This window comes from Heterodontus francisci, chromosome 39 (assembly GCF_036365525.1).
Source record: "Heterodontus francisci isolate sHetFra1 chromosome 39, sHetFra1.hap1, whole genome shotgun sequence".
NCBI classification, from domain to species: Eukaryota; Metazoa; Chordata; class Chondrichthyes; order Heterodontiformes; family Heterodontidae; genus Heterodontus; species Heterodontus francisci.
This window is the reverse complement of record NC_090409.1, coordinates 31125254-31144088: the sequence shown is the minus strand read 5'-3', so window position 1 is coordinate 31144088 and position 18835 is coordinate 31125254. Positions and strand designations below refer to the sequence as shown.

The following is an 18835-nucleotide window of genomic DNA, read 5'->3' as shown; positions in this document are numbered from 1 at the left end:
CTCTCTCTCTCACCCCTGTGATCCCCCAGTCTCTCTCTCTCTCACCCCTGTGACCCCCCAGTCTCTCTCTCTCACCCCTGTGATCCCCCAGTCACTGCGACCCCCTGTCTCTCTCTCTCTCTCTCTCTCTCTCTTCTGTGATCCCCCAGTCACTCCGATCTCTCTCTCTCTTTCTCTCTCTCTCAGCCCCGTGATCCCCCAGTCACTACGACCCCCAGTCTCTCTCTCTCACCCCTGTGATCCCCCAGTCTCTCTCTCTCTCACCCCTGTGATCCCCCAGTCTCTCTCTCTCTCACCCCTGTGATCCCCCAGTCACTGCGACCCCCTGTCTCTCTCTCTCACCCCTGTGATCCCCCAGTCTCTCTCTCTCTCACCCCCGTGACCCCCCTGTCTCTCTCTCTCTCACCCCCGTGACCCCCCTGTCTCTCTCTCTCTCACCCCCGTGACCCCCCTGTCTCTCTCTCTCTCACCCCCGTGACCCCCCTGTCTCTCTCTCTCACCCCTGTGATCCCCCAGTCTCTCTCTCTCACCCCTGTGATCCCCCAGTCACTGCGACCCCCAGTATCTCTCTCTCAGCCCCGTGACCCCCCAGTCACTACGACCCCCTGTCTCTCTCTCTCACCCCTGTGATCCCCCAGTCACTGCGACCCCCAGTCTCTCTCTCTCACCCCTGTGATCCCCCAGTCTCTCTCTCTCTCACCCCTGTGATCCCCCAGTCTCTCTCTCTCTCACCCCTGTGACCCCCCAGTCTCTCTCTCTCACCCCTGTGATCCCCCAGTCACTGCGACCCCCAGTCTCTCTCTCTCACCCCTGTGATCCCCCAGTCACTGCGACCCCCTGTCTCTCTCTCTCACCCCCGTGACCCCCCTGTCTCTCTCTCTCACCCCCGTGACCCCCCAGTCTCTCTCTCTCACCCCCGTGACCCCCCAGTCTCTCTCTCTCACCCCCGTGACCCCCCTGTCTCTCTCTCTCACCCCTGTGACCCCCCTGTCTCTCTCTCTCACCCCTGTGACCCCCCTGTCTCTCTCTCTCACCCCCGTGACCCCCCAGTCTCTCTCTCTCACCCCCGTGACCCCCCAGTCTCTCTCTCTCACCCCTGTGACCCCCCAGTCTCTCTCTCTCACCCCTGTGATCCCCCAGTCACTACGACCCCCAGTCTCTCCCTCTCACCCGTGACCCCCCGTCTCTCTCTCTCACCCCTGTGATCCCCCAGTCACTACGACCCCCAGTCTCTCTCTCTCACCCCTGTGACCCCCCAGTCTCTCTCTCTCACCCCTGTGATCCACCAGTCTCTCTCTCTCACCCCTGTGACCCCCCTGTCTCTCTCTCTCTCACCACCGTGACCCCCCTGTCTCTCTCTCTCACCCCTGTGATCCCCCAGTCACTACGACCCCCAGTCTCTCTCTCTCACCCCTGTGACCCCCCTGTCTCTCTCTCTCACCCGTGATCCCCCAGTCACTACGACCCCCAGTTTCTCTCTCTCACCCGTGATCCCCCAGTCACTACGACCCCCAGTCTCTCTCTCTCACCCGTGACCCCCCTGTCTCTCTCTCTCACCCCTGTGACCCCCCTGTCTCTCTCTCTCACCCCCGTGACCCCCCAGTCTCTCTCTCTCACCCCTGTGACCCCCCTGTCTCTCTCTCTCACCCCCGTGACCCCCCTGTCTCTCTCTCTCACCCCCGTGACCCCCCAGTCTCTCTCTCTCACCCCTGTGATCCCCCAGTCACTACGACCCCCAGTCTCTCTCTCTCACCCCTGTGACCCCCCTGTCTCTCTCTCTCTCACCCGTGATCCCCCAGTCACTACGACCCCCAGTTTCTCTCTCTCACCCCTGTGATCCCCCAGTCACTACGACCCCCAGTCTCTCTCTCTCACCCCTGTGATCCACCAGTCTCTCTCTCTCACCCCTGTGACCCCCCTGTCTCTCTCTCTCACCCCCGTGACCCCCCTGTCTCTCTCTCTCACCCCCGTGACCCCCCTGTCTCTCTCTCTCACCCCTGTGACCCCCCTGTCTCTCTCTCTCACCCCCGTGACCCCCCAGTCTCTCTCTCTCACCCCTGTGATCCCCCAGTCACTACGACCCCCCTGTCTCTGATTGATCGTCACTACGCCTGCTTCACGCTCTGGCCTTTGTCCACGTACCTATCTGACCATATGCAATGCTGATTAACCTCTCGTTCACCAGTTTGTCCATTCGTGGGTTTCGCGGCTGTCGCTTCATGATGTCGCTCTCTGCTGCTTCGTAAGCCAATGAGATAGCAGGAACCTGCAAGACAGGTCACATGCCCCGTGGGCTGCGTCAGCGACTGGTCCACCTCTGCACGCGTTCAGCCATGAGGGATAATCTGCCCAGCAACACCCATCTTACAATCCCCTCCCTTTACTGTCATCCATGCATGTGCTCCAGACAGCAATGCAGATTGTAGAGGGGCCGGAATCGAAAACCGCACAGTAATGTTCACCACCTCAAAATATCCCCAAAGCACATTGCAGGCCACGATTCACTTCCCTTTGAGGTATAGTCACTGTGTGCACAGCAAGCTCCCACAAACAGCAATGAAGCATTGCCGCAGATGACCTATTTCCTCAGTGATGTTGGTCACAGACATTCAGACGGACGTCCCTGCTTGTCTTTTACATCCACCTGAGGGGCCAGACGGGGCCTCAGTTTAATGTCTCATCCAAAAGACGGCACCTCCGACAGTGCAGCACTCCCTCAGTACTGACCCTCCCACAGAGCAGCACTCCCTCAGTACTGACCCTCCGACAGAGCAGCACTCCCTCAGTACTGACCCTCCGACAGAGCAGCACTCCCTCAGTACTGACCCTCCGACAGAGCAGCACTCCCTCAGTACTGACCCTCCGACAGAGCAGCACTCCCTCAGTACTGACCCTCCGACAGAGCAGCACTCCCTCAGTACTGACCCTCCGACAGAGCAGCACTCCCTCAGTACTGACCCTCCCACAGAGCAGCACTCCCTCAGTACTGACCCTCCCACAGTGCGGCACTCACTCAGTACTGACCCTCCAACAGTGCAGCACTCCCTCAGTACTGACCCTCCCACAGTGCAGCACTCCCTCAGTACTGACCCTCCGACAGTGCAGCACTCCCTCAGTACTGACCCTCCGACAGTGCAGCACTCCCTCAGTACTGACCCTCCGACAGTGCAGCACTCCCTCAGTACTGACCCTCCGACAGTGCATCACTCCCTCAGTACTGACCCTCCGACAGTGCATCACTCCCTCAGTACTGACCCTCCGACAGTGCAGCACTCCCTCAGTACTGACCCTCCGACAGGGCAGCACTCCCTCAGTACTGACCCTCCGACAGTGCATCACTCCCTCAGTACTGACCCTCCGACAGTGCAGCACTCCCTCAGTACTGACCCTCCGACAGTGCAGCACTCCCTCAGTACTGACCCTCCGACAGTGCAGCACTCCCTCAGTACTGACCCTCCGACAGTGCAGCGTTCCCTCAGTACTGACCCTCCGACAGTGCAGCACTCCCTCAGTACTGACCCTCCGACAGTGCAGCACTCCCTCAGTACTGACCCTCTGACAGTGCAGCACTTCCTCAGTACTGACCCTCTGACAGTGCAGCACTCCCTCAGTACTGACCTTCCGACGGTGCAGCACTCCCTCAGTACTGACCCTCCGACGGTGCAGCACTCCCTCAGTACTGACCTTCCGACGGTGCAGCACTCCCTCAGTACTGACCTTCCGACGATGCAGCACTCCCTCAGTACTGACCCTCCGACAGTGCAGCGCTCCCTCAGTACTGACCCTCCGACAGTGCAGCGCTCCCTCAGTACTGACCCTCCGACAGTGCAGCGCTCCCTCAGTACTGACCCTCCGACAGTGCAGCGCTCCCTCAGTACTGACCCTCCGACAGTGCAGCGCTCCCTCAGTACTGACCCTCCGACAGTGCAGCACTCCCTCAGTACTGACCCTCTGACAGTGCAGCACTCCCTCAGTACTGACCCTCCCACAGTGCAGCACTCCCTCAGTACTGACCCTCCGACAGAGCAGCACTCCCTCAGTACTGACCTTCCGACGGTGCAGCACTCCCTCAGTACTGACCCTCCGACAGTGCAGCGCTCCCTCAGTACTGACCCTCCGACAGTGCAGCGCTCCCTCAGTACTGACCCTCCGACAGTGCAGCGCTCCCTCAGTACTGACCCTCCGACAGTGCAGCGCTCCCTCAGTACTGTACTAGGAGCGTCGGCCTGGATTATGGGTCTGAAATCCCTAGAATGAGACTTGAACCCACAATCTTCAGACTCAGAGGGGAGAGGGCTCCGCACTGAGCTATGGCTGGTACCCAAGGAGGGTGAATCCTCTCACACTGAGTGTTTCCAGCAGACTACACTCCTGGTATAGGACCCCCTCCCTCAACCTGCAACACCTCCACTACCCTCAACACCAACTCCTCAAACACCCACATCCCCACGCCCACACAAAAACACACTCTCCTCCAGCCCTGCCACTCCCCCCTCCATCCACCCCTACACACAGCTGATGACTCAGTACTCCACCGTGTTGAGCAGCACTTGGAGGAAGCACTGAGGGACATAGCTGCTAGACTGGGTCTGCGGCAGGTGGTGGGGGAACCAACAAGAGGGAAAAACATACTTGACCTCGTCCTCACCAATCTGCCTGCTGCAGATGCATCTGTCCATGACAGTATTTGTAGGAGTGACCACCACACAGTCCTTGTGGAGACAAAGTCCCGCCTTCACATTGAGGATACCCTCCATCGTGTTGTGTGGCACTATCACCGTGCTAAATGGTACAGATTTCAAACAGATCTAGCAATGTAAAACTGGGCATCCATGAGGCGCTGTGGACCATCAGCAGCAGCAGAATTGTACTCAATCACAATCTGTAACCTCATGGCCCGGCATATCCCCCATTCTACCATTACCATCAAGCCAGGAGACCAGCCCTGGTTCAATGAAGAGTGCAGGAGGGCATGCCAGGAGCAGCACCAGGCATACCTCAAAATGAGGTGTCAACCTGGTGAAGCTACAACCCAGGACTACTTGCATGCCAAACTGTGTAAACAGCATGCGATAGACAAGAGCTAAGCAATCCCATAACCAACAGATCAGATCTAAGCTCTGCAGTCCTGCCACATCCAGCTGTGAATGGTGGTGGACAATTAAACAACTAACAGGAGGAGGAGGCTCCACAAATATCCCCATCCTCAATGATGGGGGAGCCCAGCACATCAGTGCGAAAGATAAGGCTGAAGTATTTGTATCCATCTTGCAGTGTCCTCGGCCCAACCATCTTCAGCTGCTTCATCAATGACCTTCCTTCAATCATAAGGTCAGAAGTGGGGATGTTCGCTGATGATTGCACAATGTTCAGCACCATTCGTGACTCCTCAGATACTGAAGCAGTCCGTGTAGAAATGCAGCAAGACCTGGACAATATCCAGGCTTGGGATGATAAGTGGCAAGTAACATTTATGCCACACAAGTGCCAGGCATTGACCATCTCCAACAAGAGAGAATCTAACCATCTCCCCTTGACATTCAACGGCATTACCATCGCTGAATCCCCCACTATCAACATCCTAGGGGCTACCATTGACCAGAAACTGAACTGGAGCAGCCATATAAATACCATGGCTGCAAGAGCAGGTCAGAGGCTGGGAATTCTGTGGTGAGTAACTCACCTCCTGACTCCCCAAAGCCTGTCCACCATCTACAAGGCACAAGACAGGAGTGTGATGGAATACTCTCCACTTGCCTGGATGGGTGCAGCTCCAACAATACTCAAGAAGCTCGACACCATCCAGGACAAAGCAGCCCGCTTGATTGGCACACCATCGACAAACATTCACTCCCTCCACCACCGATGCACAGTGGCAGCAGTGTGTACCATCTACAAGATGCACTGCAGCAACGCACCAAGGCTCCTTAGACAGCACCTTCCAAACCCGCAACCTCACCAACTAGAAGGACAAAGGCAGCAGATGCATGGGAACACCACCACCTGCAAGTTCCCCTCCAAGTCACACACCATCCTGACTTGGAACTATATCGCCGTTCCTTCACTGTCACTGGGTCAAAATCCTGGAACTCCCTTCCTAACAGCACTGTGAGTGTACCCACCCCACATGGACTGCAGCGGTTCAAGAAGGCAGCTCACCACCACCTTCTCAAGGACAATTAGGGATGGGCAATAAATGCTGGCCTAGCCAGTGACGCCCACATCCCATGAATGAATAAAAAAAAACACACACCCACCCTCCCCAATCAACACACCCTTGCTACCCCAACTCCCACACTCCTCTCCCTCACACACTCCCCCACTCTCCACCCCGCTGTTGGACTCACCATGTCAGTCCCCAGGTCGATACACAGGATGGTGATAGTTCCGAGGGGCAGTGGGATATTGGCCATGATGAAGAGTAGGAAGGGAGTGATCTCGGGAATGTTACTGGTCAGCGTGTAGGCGATGGATTTCTTCAGGTTATCAAAGATCAGACGGCCTGTGGAAACAATGCAGCCAATCAGGGAAGAGCGAGTTACAGCCAAGGAAAACACTTTGCTCATAAACATTCAGACCAACCGTGAACGTTCTGGCCCTCGGGGTGACCGCGCTGACCCTCAGTGACCCCGTGCTGACCCTCAGTGGGACGCCGCCCTCCCCCTCAGCGGCACCGCCCTCGCCCTGTGACTTCGCCCTCGCCCTCACCCTCCGTGACCCCCGCCCTGACCAACATCCCAGGGTATGAGCGCCTCGCACCTTCCTCCACTCCTGTGACGATGGAGGCGAAGTTGTCATCGAGCAGGATCATGTCAGCAGCCTGTTTGGACACGTCTGATCCGGCAATCCCCATCGCCACTCCAATGTCAGCCTTCTTCAGGGCCGGAGAGTCATTGACACCATCACCAGTCACAGCGACGATAGCACCCTGGGGAGACAGAGAGAGGGTGAGGGGGAGTGAGGAAACCTATCTCTCAGGCCCTCCATGGGCCATTATTAGCATTTTGAACTCTGACCTATCTCTGGCCCCCTCCATTGGCCGGCTATCAGTGCTGTGAACTCTGACCTGTCTCTGGCCCTTCTGTTGACCGGTTATTACCAAGCTGAGATCTAACCTGCCTGGAAGACCTCTGTTGGCCTGTTATTAGCGCTCTGAACTCTGACCTGTCTCTGGCCCCCTCCATTGGCTGGATATCAGTGCTGTGAACTCTGACCTGTCTCTGGCCCTTCCGTTGACCGGTTATTACCAAGCTGAGCTCAAACCTGCCTGGAAGACCTCTGTTGGCCCGTTATTAGCGCTCTGAACTCTGACCTGTTTCTGGCCTCCTCCATTGACCGGCAAACAGTGCTGTGAACTCTGACCTGTCTCTGGCCCCCTCCATTGGCCGGCTAACAGTGCTGTGAACTCTGACCTATCTCTGGCCCCTTACATTGGCTGGCTATCAGTGCTGTGAACTCTGACCTGTCTCTGGCCCCCTCCATTGGCTGGCTATCAGTGCTGTGAACTCTGACCTGTCTCTGGCCCCTTACATTGGCTGGCTATCAGTGCTGTGAACTCTGACCTGTCTCTGGCCCCCTCCATTGGCTGGCTGTCAGTGCTGTGAACTCTGACCTGTCTCTGGCCCCCTCCATTGACCGGCTAACAGTGCTGTGAACTCTGACCTGTCGCTGGCAGCCCTCCACGATGATCAGTTTCTGCTGGGGCGAGGTGCGAGCGAAGACGATCTCGGTGTGATTGCGCAGAATGTCGTCAATCTGTTCGCCGGTCAGGTCCTTCAGATCGGTGCCATGGATGACACAAGCCTTGGCATCTCTGAAAAGAGAGCAGCAGGGGCAGGGAGAATGAGGAGGGGCCAATTCAAACCAAATGGTACCATCTTAGATAGGGGGGGCGCAGGAGCACAGAGACACCCCCGGGGGAAGAGTACGGACACAAATCTTTGAAGGCGGTTGTTGGAAAAAAGGCGAATGGAATACTTGGCTCTGTTAATGAAGATAGAGGCCGGGATTTTACGCTTGGTGACCGGGGGGACTCGAGGTGGGTGGGGGGGGGGGCGGTAGGGGAAGTGACACTGGGAACCCCACATCGCCTCTTCTGTGGGAGGCCCGGCCCAATCAAGTGCCAATCAGGTGCGATGTGGACAGAGGAGGGGTGGAGTCATGGGGGAGGGAAGGCGTGGGGGGGTGGGTGGGTCGGCAGCAAGGGCAAGGAGTTGGCGCTCCCCTTCCCGATGCCAAGTGTCTCGGTCTGGCACTGAGTGCCTTTAAGCGAAGGACTCACCGCCCCACCGACACTGGAGGCGGGAAGCACCCTACACGGTTTGTCGAGCCGCGACTCCCAGTGCGGTGACAGGCCCACCCGCCACTGGGCTCATTGGGGGCAGAGTGAGGCCCTTAATCGGGCCTTAATTGCCCGGTCGAGGGCCTCAATTTGGCAGCGGGGCACGTAGGCCGATCACAGGCCTTCCCGGCCTGGGCTTCATTGTGGCGGAGGCCGGATGGTGTAGGGAATTCTCCCCAACCACGCCACCATCAGACCCGATTTTGTGCTCCCCCGCGCCTCCAAATCCACCGCGGGGCCGACGAAGGGCGCCAGAGAAATGTAGCGGGGCTCACCGTGGGTTGACCTGACTGACTGGGATGTTCAGTCGCGCGGCGATATCCTCCACCGTCTCATTGCCTTCCGAGATGATGCCCACTCCCTTGGCGATGGCCTTCGCTGTGATGGGGTGGTCTCCCGTCACCATGATAACCTGTGCGGAAGGGAGAGTTAGGCCTCAGGCTCCGCAGGTAAAGACCATCCCGCAGACACCCCACCACCCTGGGGAAAAACTCCAAAAACATCCCAAATACGCCCCCCTCCCCTGAAGGTGCTGACTCTCTCTCCCCCTCCCCTGAAGGTGCTGACTCTCTCTCTCTCTCTCCCTCCCCTGAAGGTGCTGACTCTCTCTCCCTCCCCTGAAGGTGCTGACTCTCTCTCTCCCTCCCCTGAAGGTGCTGACTCTCTCTCTCTCTCTCCCTCCCCTGAAGGTGCTGACTCTCTCTCCCTCCCCTGAAGGTGCTGACTCTCTCTCTCCCTCCCCTGAAGGTGCTGACTCTCTCTCTCTCCCTCCTCTGAAGGTGCTGACTCTCTCTCCCCCTCCCCTGAAGGTGCTGACTCTCTCTCCCCCTCCCCTGAAGGTGCTGACTCTCTCTCTCTGTCCCCTGAAGGTGCTGACTCTCTCTCTCTGTCCCCTGAAGGTGCTGACTCTCTCTCTCCGTCCCCTGAAGGTGCTGACTCTCTCTCTCCGTCCCCTGAAGGTGCTGACTCTCTCCCCCTCCCCTGAAGGTGCTGACTCTCTCCCCCTCCCCTGAAGGTGCTGACTCTCACTCTCCCTCCCCTGAAGGTGCTGACTCTCTCCCCCTCCCCTGAAGGTGCTGACTCTCTCTCTCCCTCCTCTGAAGGTGCTGACTCTCTCTCTCCCTCCCCTGAAGGTGCTGACTCTCTCTCCCTCCCCTGAAGGTGCTGACTCTCTCCCCCTCCCCTGAAGGTGCTGACTCTCTCTCTCCCTCCTCTGAAGGTGCTGACTCTCTCCCTCCCCGAAGGTGCTGACGCTCTCTCCCTCCCCTGAAGGTGCTGACTCTCTCTCTCCCTCCTCTGAAGGTGCTGACTCTCTCTCCCTCCCCTGAAGGTGCTGACTCTCTCTCCCTCCCCTGAAGGTGCTGACTCTCTCCCCCTCCCCTGAAGGTGCTGACTCTCTCTCTCCCTCCTCTGAAGGTGCTGACTCTCTCCCTCCCCGAAGGTGCTGACGCTCTCTCCCTCTCCCCTGAAGGTGCTGACTCTCTCTCGCAGTGACCGAGTGGGGCTGAGGGTGGATACCTTGATGCCCGCACTCCGGCACTTCCCAACAGCGTCTGGCACGGCCGCCCGTGGGGGGTCAATCATGGACATCAGGCCGATGAAGCACAGGTTCTCCGTGGTGAAATTCACGTCGTCTGTGTCAAAGGCGAACCCTTTTGGGAACTGCTCCTCCGGCAGGTAGAAATGACAGAATCCTGCGGAGAGAGTAACAGGAGCTGAGACCCAGAGTGGTCCCCAAACATACCGCAGTCACCAGGCTGGGCTTCATCAAAGCATGGAGTCGAACAGCACAGAGGAGGCTCTTCGGTCCTTCGAGTCTGTGCTGGCTATTTCGAAGACCAATCCAGTTGGTCCCACTTACTCCACACCCTTTCAATATATTCTCCGATTATTTATCCAATTTCCTTTGGAAACTGACTATTTAATCTGTGTCCAGCGCCCTGTCAGGTCGCGTGTTCCAGGTTCGAACAGTACATCGCATGGTGAAGGTCTACCTCTTGTCAGAATTCCTTCTCTTACCAATTGGTCTATTTCCGAGTCCTCTCCTAATGGACCCTTCATCCACTGGGAAGGGTTTCTCTTCATTTACTCGATCGAAACACATCATTATTTTAAACAACTTCGCCGTGTGCTGCACTGTCGGAGGGTCAGTACTGAGGGAGTGCTACACTGTCGGAGGGTCAGTACTGAGGGAGTGCTGCACTGTCGGAGGGTCAGTACTGAGGGAGTGCTACACTGTCGGAGGGTCAGTACTGAGGGAGTGCTGCACTGTCAGAGGGTCAGTACTGAGGGAGTGCTACACTGTCGGAGGGTCAGTACTGAGGGAGTGCTGCACTGTCAGGGGGTCAGTACTGAGGGAGTGCTGCACTGTCGGAGGGTCAGTACTGAGGGAGTGCTGCACTGTCAGGGGGTCAGTACTGAGGGAGTGCTGCACTGTCAGAGGGTCAGTACTGAGGGAGTGCTACACTGTCGGAGGGTCAGTACTGAGGGAGTGCTGCACTGTCGGAGGGTCAGTACTGAGGGAACGCGACACTGTCGGAGGGTCAGTACTGAGGGAGTGCTACACTGTCGGAGGGTCAGTGCTGAGGGAGCGCTGCACTGTCGGAGGGTCAGTACTGAGGGAGTGCTGCACTGTCGGAGGGTCAGTACTGAGGGAGTGCTGCACTGTCGGAGGGTCAGTACTGAGGGAACGCTGCACTGTCGGACGGTCAGTACTGAGGGAGTGCTGCACTGTCGGACGGTCAGTACTGAGGGAGTGCTGCACTGTCGGAGGGTCAGTACTGAGGGAGTGCTGCACTGTCGGAGGGTCAGTACTGAGGGAGTGCTGCACTGTCGGACGGTCAGTACTGAGGGAGTGCTGCACTGTCGGAGGGTCAGTACTGAGGGAGTGCTGCACTGTCGGACGGTCAGTACTGAGGGAGTGCTGCACTGTCGGAGGGTCAGTACTGAGGGAGTGCCGAATATCTAAATTATCTGATGACACTAAGTTAGGTGACACAGTAAATAGCGTAACTGGGAGCAGAAAATTGTCAAGGGACATTGATAGATTCAGCGAGTGGGCAAAGCAGTGGCAGATACAGTTCGATGTGGGAAAGTGTGAGATCACCCACTGAGAAAGGGAGTATTTCCAAAATGGTGAGAAGTTAGGAACTGTGGAGGAACCGAGATGTTTCGAGGTCCACGCAGTAGAGAATTCACTGAAAACTACGGAGCAGATACGAAAATTATGTAAAAAGCCTAGTGGAATGTTGGTCTTGATCTTGGGGGCTGGAACACACTGGGCTGGAAGTTATGTTACAGCTGTACAGATGTTTTGGTCAGACCCCAGTTCAAGTACTGTCCTGAGTTCTGGACACTACAACCCAGTAGGGATATATTGGTCATGGAGTGAATGCAGTACAGATTCACCAGGATGATCGCTGGGCTAAAAGGGTTTAACTGTGAAGACAGGTCACACAGACTGGGCTTGTACTCCCTTGAGGGCAGAAGATCAAATCGAGGGGGATTCAGACGATTCAGTTGATGGGGAGAAACTCTTCCCTCTGTTGGGTGAGTGAAGAACATGCCCCTCCCCCATCACCCTCCCCACTCCACTCCTCCCTCCCCTCCCCCACCCTACCGACTCTCCCCTCCCCCACCACTCCCCACTCCCCCTACCCCACCACTCCCCACTCCCTCTCCCCCACCCTCCTACTCCCCCTACCCCACCCTCCTACTCCCCACTCCACTCCCCCCTCCTTCGCCCACCCCACTCACCCAGGACCCTCTCCCCGTAAGGCCCAGTCCCCTCTCTCCCAGGCCCAGTCCCCACTCAGCCAGGACCCTCTCCCCCGAGGCCCAGTCCTCACTCACCCAGGACCCTCTCTCCCTCAGGCCCAGTCCCCACTCACCCAGGACCCTCTCCCCCGAGGCCCAATCCCCACTCACCCAGGACCCTCTCCTCCGAGGCACAGTCCCCACTCACCCAGGACCCTCTCCCCCGAGGCTCAGTCTCCACTCACCCAGGACCCTCTCTCCCTCAGGCCCAGTCCCCACTCACCCAGGACCCTCTCCTCCGAGGCCCAGTCCCCACTCACCCAGGACCCTCTCCCCCGAGGCCCAGTCCCCACTCACCCAGGACCCTCTCCCCCGAGGCCCAGTCCCCACTCACCCAGGACCCTCTCTCCCTCAGGCCCAGTCCCCACTCACCCAGGACCCTCTCCCTCGAGGCCCAGTCCCCACTCACCCAGGACCCTCTCCCCCGAGGCCCAGTCCCCACTCACCCAGGACCCTCTCTCCCTCAGGCCCAGTCCCCACTCACCCAGGACCCTCTCCCCCGAGGCCCAGTCCCCACTCACCCAGGACCCTCTCCCCCGAGGCCCAGTCCCCACTCACCCAGGACCCTCTCTCCCTCAGGCCCAGTCCCCACTCACCCAGGACCCTCTCCCCCGAGGCCCAGTCCCCACTCACCCAGGACCCTCTCCCCCGAGGCCCAGTCCCCACTCACCCAGGACCCTCTCTCCCAGGCCACCCAGCTCCATGTAGGCATTTTGAAAAGCCTCCTTCATCTCCTCGTCCAGCGTCTGCTCCTTGCCCTGTAACATGATGGTTGAACATCGGTCCAGGATCCGTTCCGGAGCCCCCTTCATCACCAGGAGGTAGCGTTTATCATTCGGATCCTCGGTCTCGTGAATGGAGAGCTGGTCCAAAGAAACACAGCTTAATACAAACTGCACCGACATCTCCCCAAAAACCCTCCGAGACGCCACTGGCAGCATCGAATAACCTGGAGCGGACACAACAGAAACAGGCCATTCGGCCCAGCAGGTCCGTGCTGGTGTTAATGCTCCACACGAGCCTCCTCCCACCCCTCTCCATCTCACCCCATCAACATATCCTTCGATTCGCTTCTCCCTCTTGTGTTTATCCATCTTCCCCTTTTAATGCATCGAGACTATTCACCACAACCACTCCTAGTGGTAGCGAGTTCCACATTCTCAGCACTCTCTGGGGAAAGAAGTTTCTCCTGAATTCCCGACTGGATTTATTCGTGATTCACCCAGAAGAGAATACACCTTCTCTACGTCCACCTTATCGAACCCTTTCACAATATCTAAGACCTTGATTAGGTCAACCCTTCGCCGTCTCTTTTCCGGAGAAGAGACCCAACTGGTTGAATCTTCCCTGATCGCTGTAGGCTCCGAGTTCTGATATTTTGATTTGAAATGATTCCCGCCCTTCTCTATACCCCTCTTATAATATAGTCACCAGGACTTTACACAATACTCCAAGTGTGCTCCAACAAAGATTTGATCCAAGTTTAGCTTAACTTTGCTGCTTTTCAATTCTTCCCTGGTGAAATGACTCCCAATCTGCAGTGAGTAGAATTCCTTATTCACTGGGAATCCTTATTCACTGGGAAACTTCATCCAGTCGGGAATATCACAGACACTGGCAGTTTCCATTCATGTCTCAGTGAGCCCGGGCAATGGAGTTAGGTAAAGCTCCCTCTACACTGTCCCCATCAAACACTCCCAGGACAGGTACAGCACGGGGTTAGATACAGAGTAAAGCTCCCTCTACACTGTCCCCATCAAACACTCCCAGGACAGGTACAGCACAGGGTTAGATACAGAGTAAAGCTCCCTCTACACTGTCCCCATCAAACACTCCCAGGACAGGTACAGCACTGGGAGTTAGATACAGAGTAAAGCTCCCTCTACACTGTCCCCATCAAACACTCCCAGGACAGGTACACAAACACAGGACACTCACACACAGTGTGTTGCTGAATGCCCTGGGCATTGTGATGAGCTCACCTGGTACTTGTTGGTGGAGTTGAATGGAATCTCGTTAATCTTCTTGTTCTTGTCCCTCACAGCTTTCACCGAGCCGGACGAGAGCTCGATGCATTTCAGCAAGGCCGACTCGGAGGCGTCACCAGCCACGTCTCGCTGCGAGGGAGAGAAGGCAGTGTTCAACTCATCGAAGACAAGGTACACCCGCATTGCATGTCTGCCCCTGGCAACAGGCAACCCTTCCCGACCTCAAGCAACTGCGGGGAGGTGGTGGCGTAAAGGTATTTGTCACTGAGCTAGTAATCCCGAGACCTGAACACAAGGGTTCAAATCCCACCGTAGCAGCTGGTCGAGTTTAACTTCCGATTCATAAATAAATAAATAACCTGGAACTGGAAGTTAGTTTCAGTAATGACAGTCATGAAACCATCATCAATTGTCGTTAAATAAAAACCCCATCTGATTCACGAATGTCCTTTCGGGAAGGAAATCTGCCATCCTTACCCGGTCTGGCCTACACGTGACTCCAGATCTCCGACAATGTGGTTGACTCTTCCCTGCCCTCCGAAATGGCCAAGCAAGACACTCAGTTCAAGGGCAATTAGGGACGGGCAACAGTGGGGACGGTGCCACGCAGCTTGTTCTGAAGGCCGTTGCCCGCTGGCGGCGCAGGTCTCTGGCGAAGGCTCCCTCAGACCTACCTTGAGTATGGGGACGTTTTCCTGGCCTGCTTTGAAGGTGGCCCTGTTGCAGAGAGCGGCGATGCGCGACAGTGAGGCCCACGTGATGGAACTCTTGTCGAAGGAGGCACCTGTAAGAGAGAGAGGGAGACGTAACCGGGAGTCAAGGCTGTGGGGGCCTAAGAGCCTGGGCCCGCACGGCTGGTCGCCACGACGACCAGCGATCTTACCGGATTGGTCTTCCGTGGTGTCGGCCTCATGGATCTGATTGTCGAACCACATGTGGGCCACGGTCATTCGGTTCTGGGTCAGGGTCCCGGTCTTGTCCGAGCAGATGGTCGAGGTGGAGCCCAGTGTCTCCACTGCCTCCAGGTTCTTCACCAGACAGTTCTTGCGAGCCATGCGCTTGGCGGTCAGGGTCAGGCAAACCTGCAGAGTAACGGCCAACGTTTAGTCCATCGGCAGATGGCAAACAGTGCACACCTTCCCCCCAACAACCCTCGGGACAGACCTAATGGAGGGGGAACGCCCTCGGCCAGTAGTCAGTATTCCAACAACCAAAACACATCCGTATCAAAGAAAGCAGTGCTCCCAGCACTGACCCTTGGGGAACACCACTGTCGACCATCCTCCAGTCTGAAAAACAACCATTCACCACAACTCGCTGTTTTCTATCCTTAAGCCACTTATTTTTATCCATTTGGACACTGACTGTCCTATTCCATGAGCCTCAGTTTTGTTAACCAGCCTTTTATGCGGTACCTGATCAAATGTTTCCTTAAAGTCCACATAAACAGCATCCGCCGCATTCCCTTCATCAACCTTCTGTATTACTCCATCCAAAAGGTGATGCAGTCAGTTGGGAACACGGTCAGTGAGGGACACGGTCTGTGGTCAGTTGTCAGGCAGTGGGCGACCTAGACTGTGGTCACTCAGTGGTCACTCAGTGGTCAGCGTGCAGATGGACACTCACCGTTACTGTAGCCAGTAAGCCCTCAGGTACATTGGCGACGATGATTCCGATGAGGAAGATGACAGCCTCCAGCCAGGAATAACCCAGGATGATGGAGAGGATGAAGAAAGTCACCCCCAGGAAAACGGCCACGCCGGTGATGATGTGGATGAAGTGCTCAATCTCCTTGGCGATGGGCGTCTTCCCCGTGTCCAGTCCTGAGGCCAGGGTGGCGATGCGGCCCATCACCGTCCGGTCACCCGTGAAAATCACGATTCCGCGGGCAGTGCCTGGGGTTAATGCAGGACATGGGGAGTCAGCGCACACTGCAGCACGCCCACACCGAGCGCGCCCACACCGAGCGCACCCACACCGTGCATGTCCACCCCCAGCGCGCCCACCCCCGAGCGCGCCCACACCGAGCGCACCCACACCGTGCATGTCCACCCCCAGCGCGCCCACACCGAGCGCGCCCACACCGAGCGCACCCACACCGTGCATGTCCACCCTCAACGCGCCCACCCCCAGCGCGCCCACACCGAGCGCACCCACACCGTGCATGTCCACCCCCAGCGCGCCCACCCCCGAGCGCGCCCACACCGAGCGCGCCCACACCGAGCGCACCCAAACCGTGCACGACCACCCCCAGAGCGCCCACCCCCAGCGCGCCCACCCCCAGCGCGCCCACCCCCGAGCGCGCCCACCCCCGAGCGCGCCCACACCGAGCGCACCCACACCGTGCATGTCCACCCTCAACGCGCCCACCCCCGAGCGCGCCCACACCGAGCGCGCCCACCCCCGAGCGCGCCCACACCGAGCGCACCCACACCGTGCATGTCCACCCCCAGCGCGCCCACACCGAGCGCGCCCACACCGAGCGCACCCACACCGTGCATGTCCACCCTCAACGCGCCCACCCCCAGCGCGCCCACATCGAGCGCACCCACACCGTGCATGTCCACCCCCAGCGCGCCCACCCCCGAGCGCGCCCACACCGAGCGCGCCCACACCGAGCGCGCCCACACCGTGCACGACCACCCCCAGAGCGCCCACCCCCAGCGCGCCCACCCCCAGCGCGCCCACCCCCGAGCGCACCCACACCGAGCGCGCCCACACCGTGCATGTCCACCCTCAACGCGCCCACCCCCGAGCGCGCCCACACCGAGCGCGCCCACACCGTGCATGTCCACCCTCAACGCGACCACCCCCGAGCGCGCCCACACCGAGCGCGCCCACCCCCGAGCGCACCCACACCATGCACGACCACCCCGAGTGCGCCCACTACATACCTTCCACACAGTTCGTTGAGAAGAATGCGATATTCCTGGTCTCCAGAGGGTTGTCATTTGTGCAGTCTGGGGAGCGGGTCTGGGGTTCTGACTCCCCAGTCAGTGAAGAATTATCAACCTATTGCACACAGTGTGGAAAGGGGACAAGGGAAAGGAGGAATTGCAGAGAAAGAGAGAGAGAGAGAGAGGGGGGGGGGTACGAAAGAGTGAGCGGCAGAGAGAAAGTTGCAGAGACGTAGAGATAAGGGGCAAGATAGGGAGAAAGGGCAAGCAGGAACAGTCCGATTTTGCACATGGAGTGAAGAGGCAGTTTGATGGCAGGGGAAAGAGACAGAGAGCGTTAATTCAGTAACAAGAATCCATCGATAACTGGACAATACATCAGAGTTAGGCCGAGATTGGCCAACATACCTTACAGCCGTGTGCAGAGATGATCCGGAGGTCAGCAGGGATTCTATCACCACCTTTTACCTCCACCAAATCCCCGGCAACAACTTCCTCGGCGTTAAGCTGTGTCTTCTCTCCTTCCCGGATCACCATGGCTTGCTGCCCAGGGGTCAGCCGAGAGGGCAGAGGTCAATGGTGATATAGAGGCACAACAGTTAGTGGAGTTTCAAACAACTGTACGGTTCCTCACCCTTGTACTGGAACCTCTCCCTGAACCAGACCCTCACCCTTGTACTGGACCCTCTCCCCGTACCATTCTCCCTCCCCGTACTGGACCCTCTCCCCGTAATGGTCCCACTGCCCGTACCGGTCTTCCTCCCCGTACCGGTCTCCCTCCCCGTACTGGTCCCACTCCCTCCACTGGACTCTCACCCTTTGCCTCCTCTCTATTGTTCTTACACCTGTGGCTGCAGCTACCTCCGTCTGCTGATCTGTTTAGTCTGACCTGGCCTGGTCTAGTCTGGAAACCCGGTCCCTGTGTTTAACACAAATGGATGTCTCACCTACCTGAGGTACCATGTTCTTGAATGATTCCATAATCTTTGAGCTCTTAGCCTCTTGGTAATATGAGAAACATCCTGTAATGATCACCACAGCTGACAGCACGATGCCCAGGTACAACTGAGAAGGAAGGCAAACCGCACCCCCATTAGAACCAGAGTTAGACCAGCCCAGGGCACCCCCATTAGAACCAGAGTTAGACCAGCCCAGGGCACCCCCATTAGAACCAGAGTTAGACCAGTCCAGGGCACCCCCATTAGAACCAGAGTTAGACCAGTCCAGGGCACCCCCATTAGAACCAGAGTTAAACCAGCCCAGGGCACCACCCACTTCCTCCCCCACCACTGGAACCAGAGTTAGACCAGCCCATGGCACCCCCACTGGAACCAGTGTTAGACCAGTCCAGGGCACGCCCACTGGAACCAGTGTTAGACCAGTCCAGGGTACCTCCACTGGAACCAGAGTTAGACCAGACCAGGGCACCCCCATTGAAACCAAAATTAGACCAGTCCAAGGTACCCCTCCACTGGGACCAGAGTTAGACCAGACCAGGGTACCCCCCACCCCACCCCACTGGGACCAAAGTTAGACCCTCCTTCAACAGGGAACAGGAGGAGGCCATTCAGCCCCTCAAGCCTGTTCCATCATTCATTTAGATCATGGCTAGTCCCTATTTTAACTCCATCTACCCGCCTTGGTTCTGTAACCTCAGTTTTGAAGTTCGAACTGACTCCCAGCTGCTTTTTCTTTGGATGGAGGGAGAGAATTCCCGATTTCCACTGCCCTTCGTGTGCAGAAATGCTCCTGATATCACCCCGCAATGGCCCGGCTCCAGTCGGAAGATGTTT

General features: G+C 57.6%; 1 protein-coding gene across 1 annotated transcript in view; it reads right to left on the bottom strand.

Annotated features, from left to right (window-relative positions):
* Positions 1-18835, bottom strand: part of LOC137352703 (sodium/potassium-transporting ATPase subunit alpha-3-like) — a 163467-nt gene that overhangs the window by 32283 nt on the left and 112349 nt on the right. Inside the window, 14 exon segments of the mRNA XM_068018431.1 lie at positions 2143-2266; positions 6348-6502; positions 6760-6928; positions 7663-7813; positions 8617-8753; positions 9860-10035; positions 12828-13020; positions 14140-14274; positions 14820-14929; positions 15029-15227; positions 15772-16040; positions 17040-17157; positions 17451-17585; positions 17994-18107. Coding sequence (XP_067874532.1) covers positions 2143-2266; positions 6348-6502; positions 6760-6928; positions 7663-7813; positions 8617-8753; positions 9860-10035; positions 12828-13020; positions 14140-14274; positions 14820-14929; positions 15029-15227; positions 15772-16040; positions 17040-17157; positions 17451-17585; positions 17994-18107 — 2185 coding nt within the window.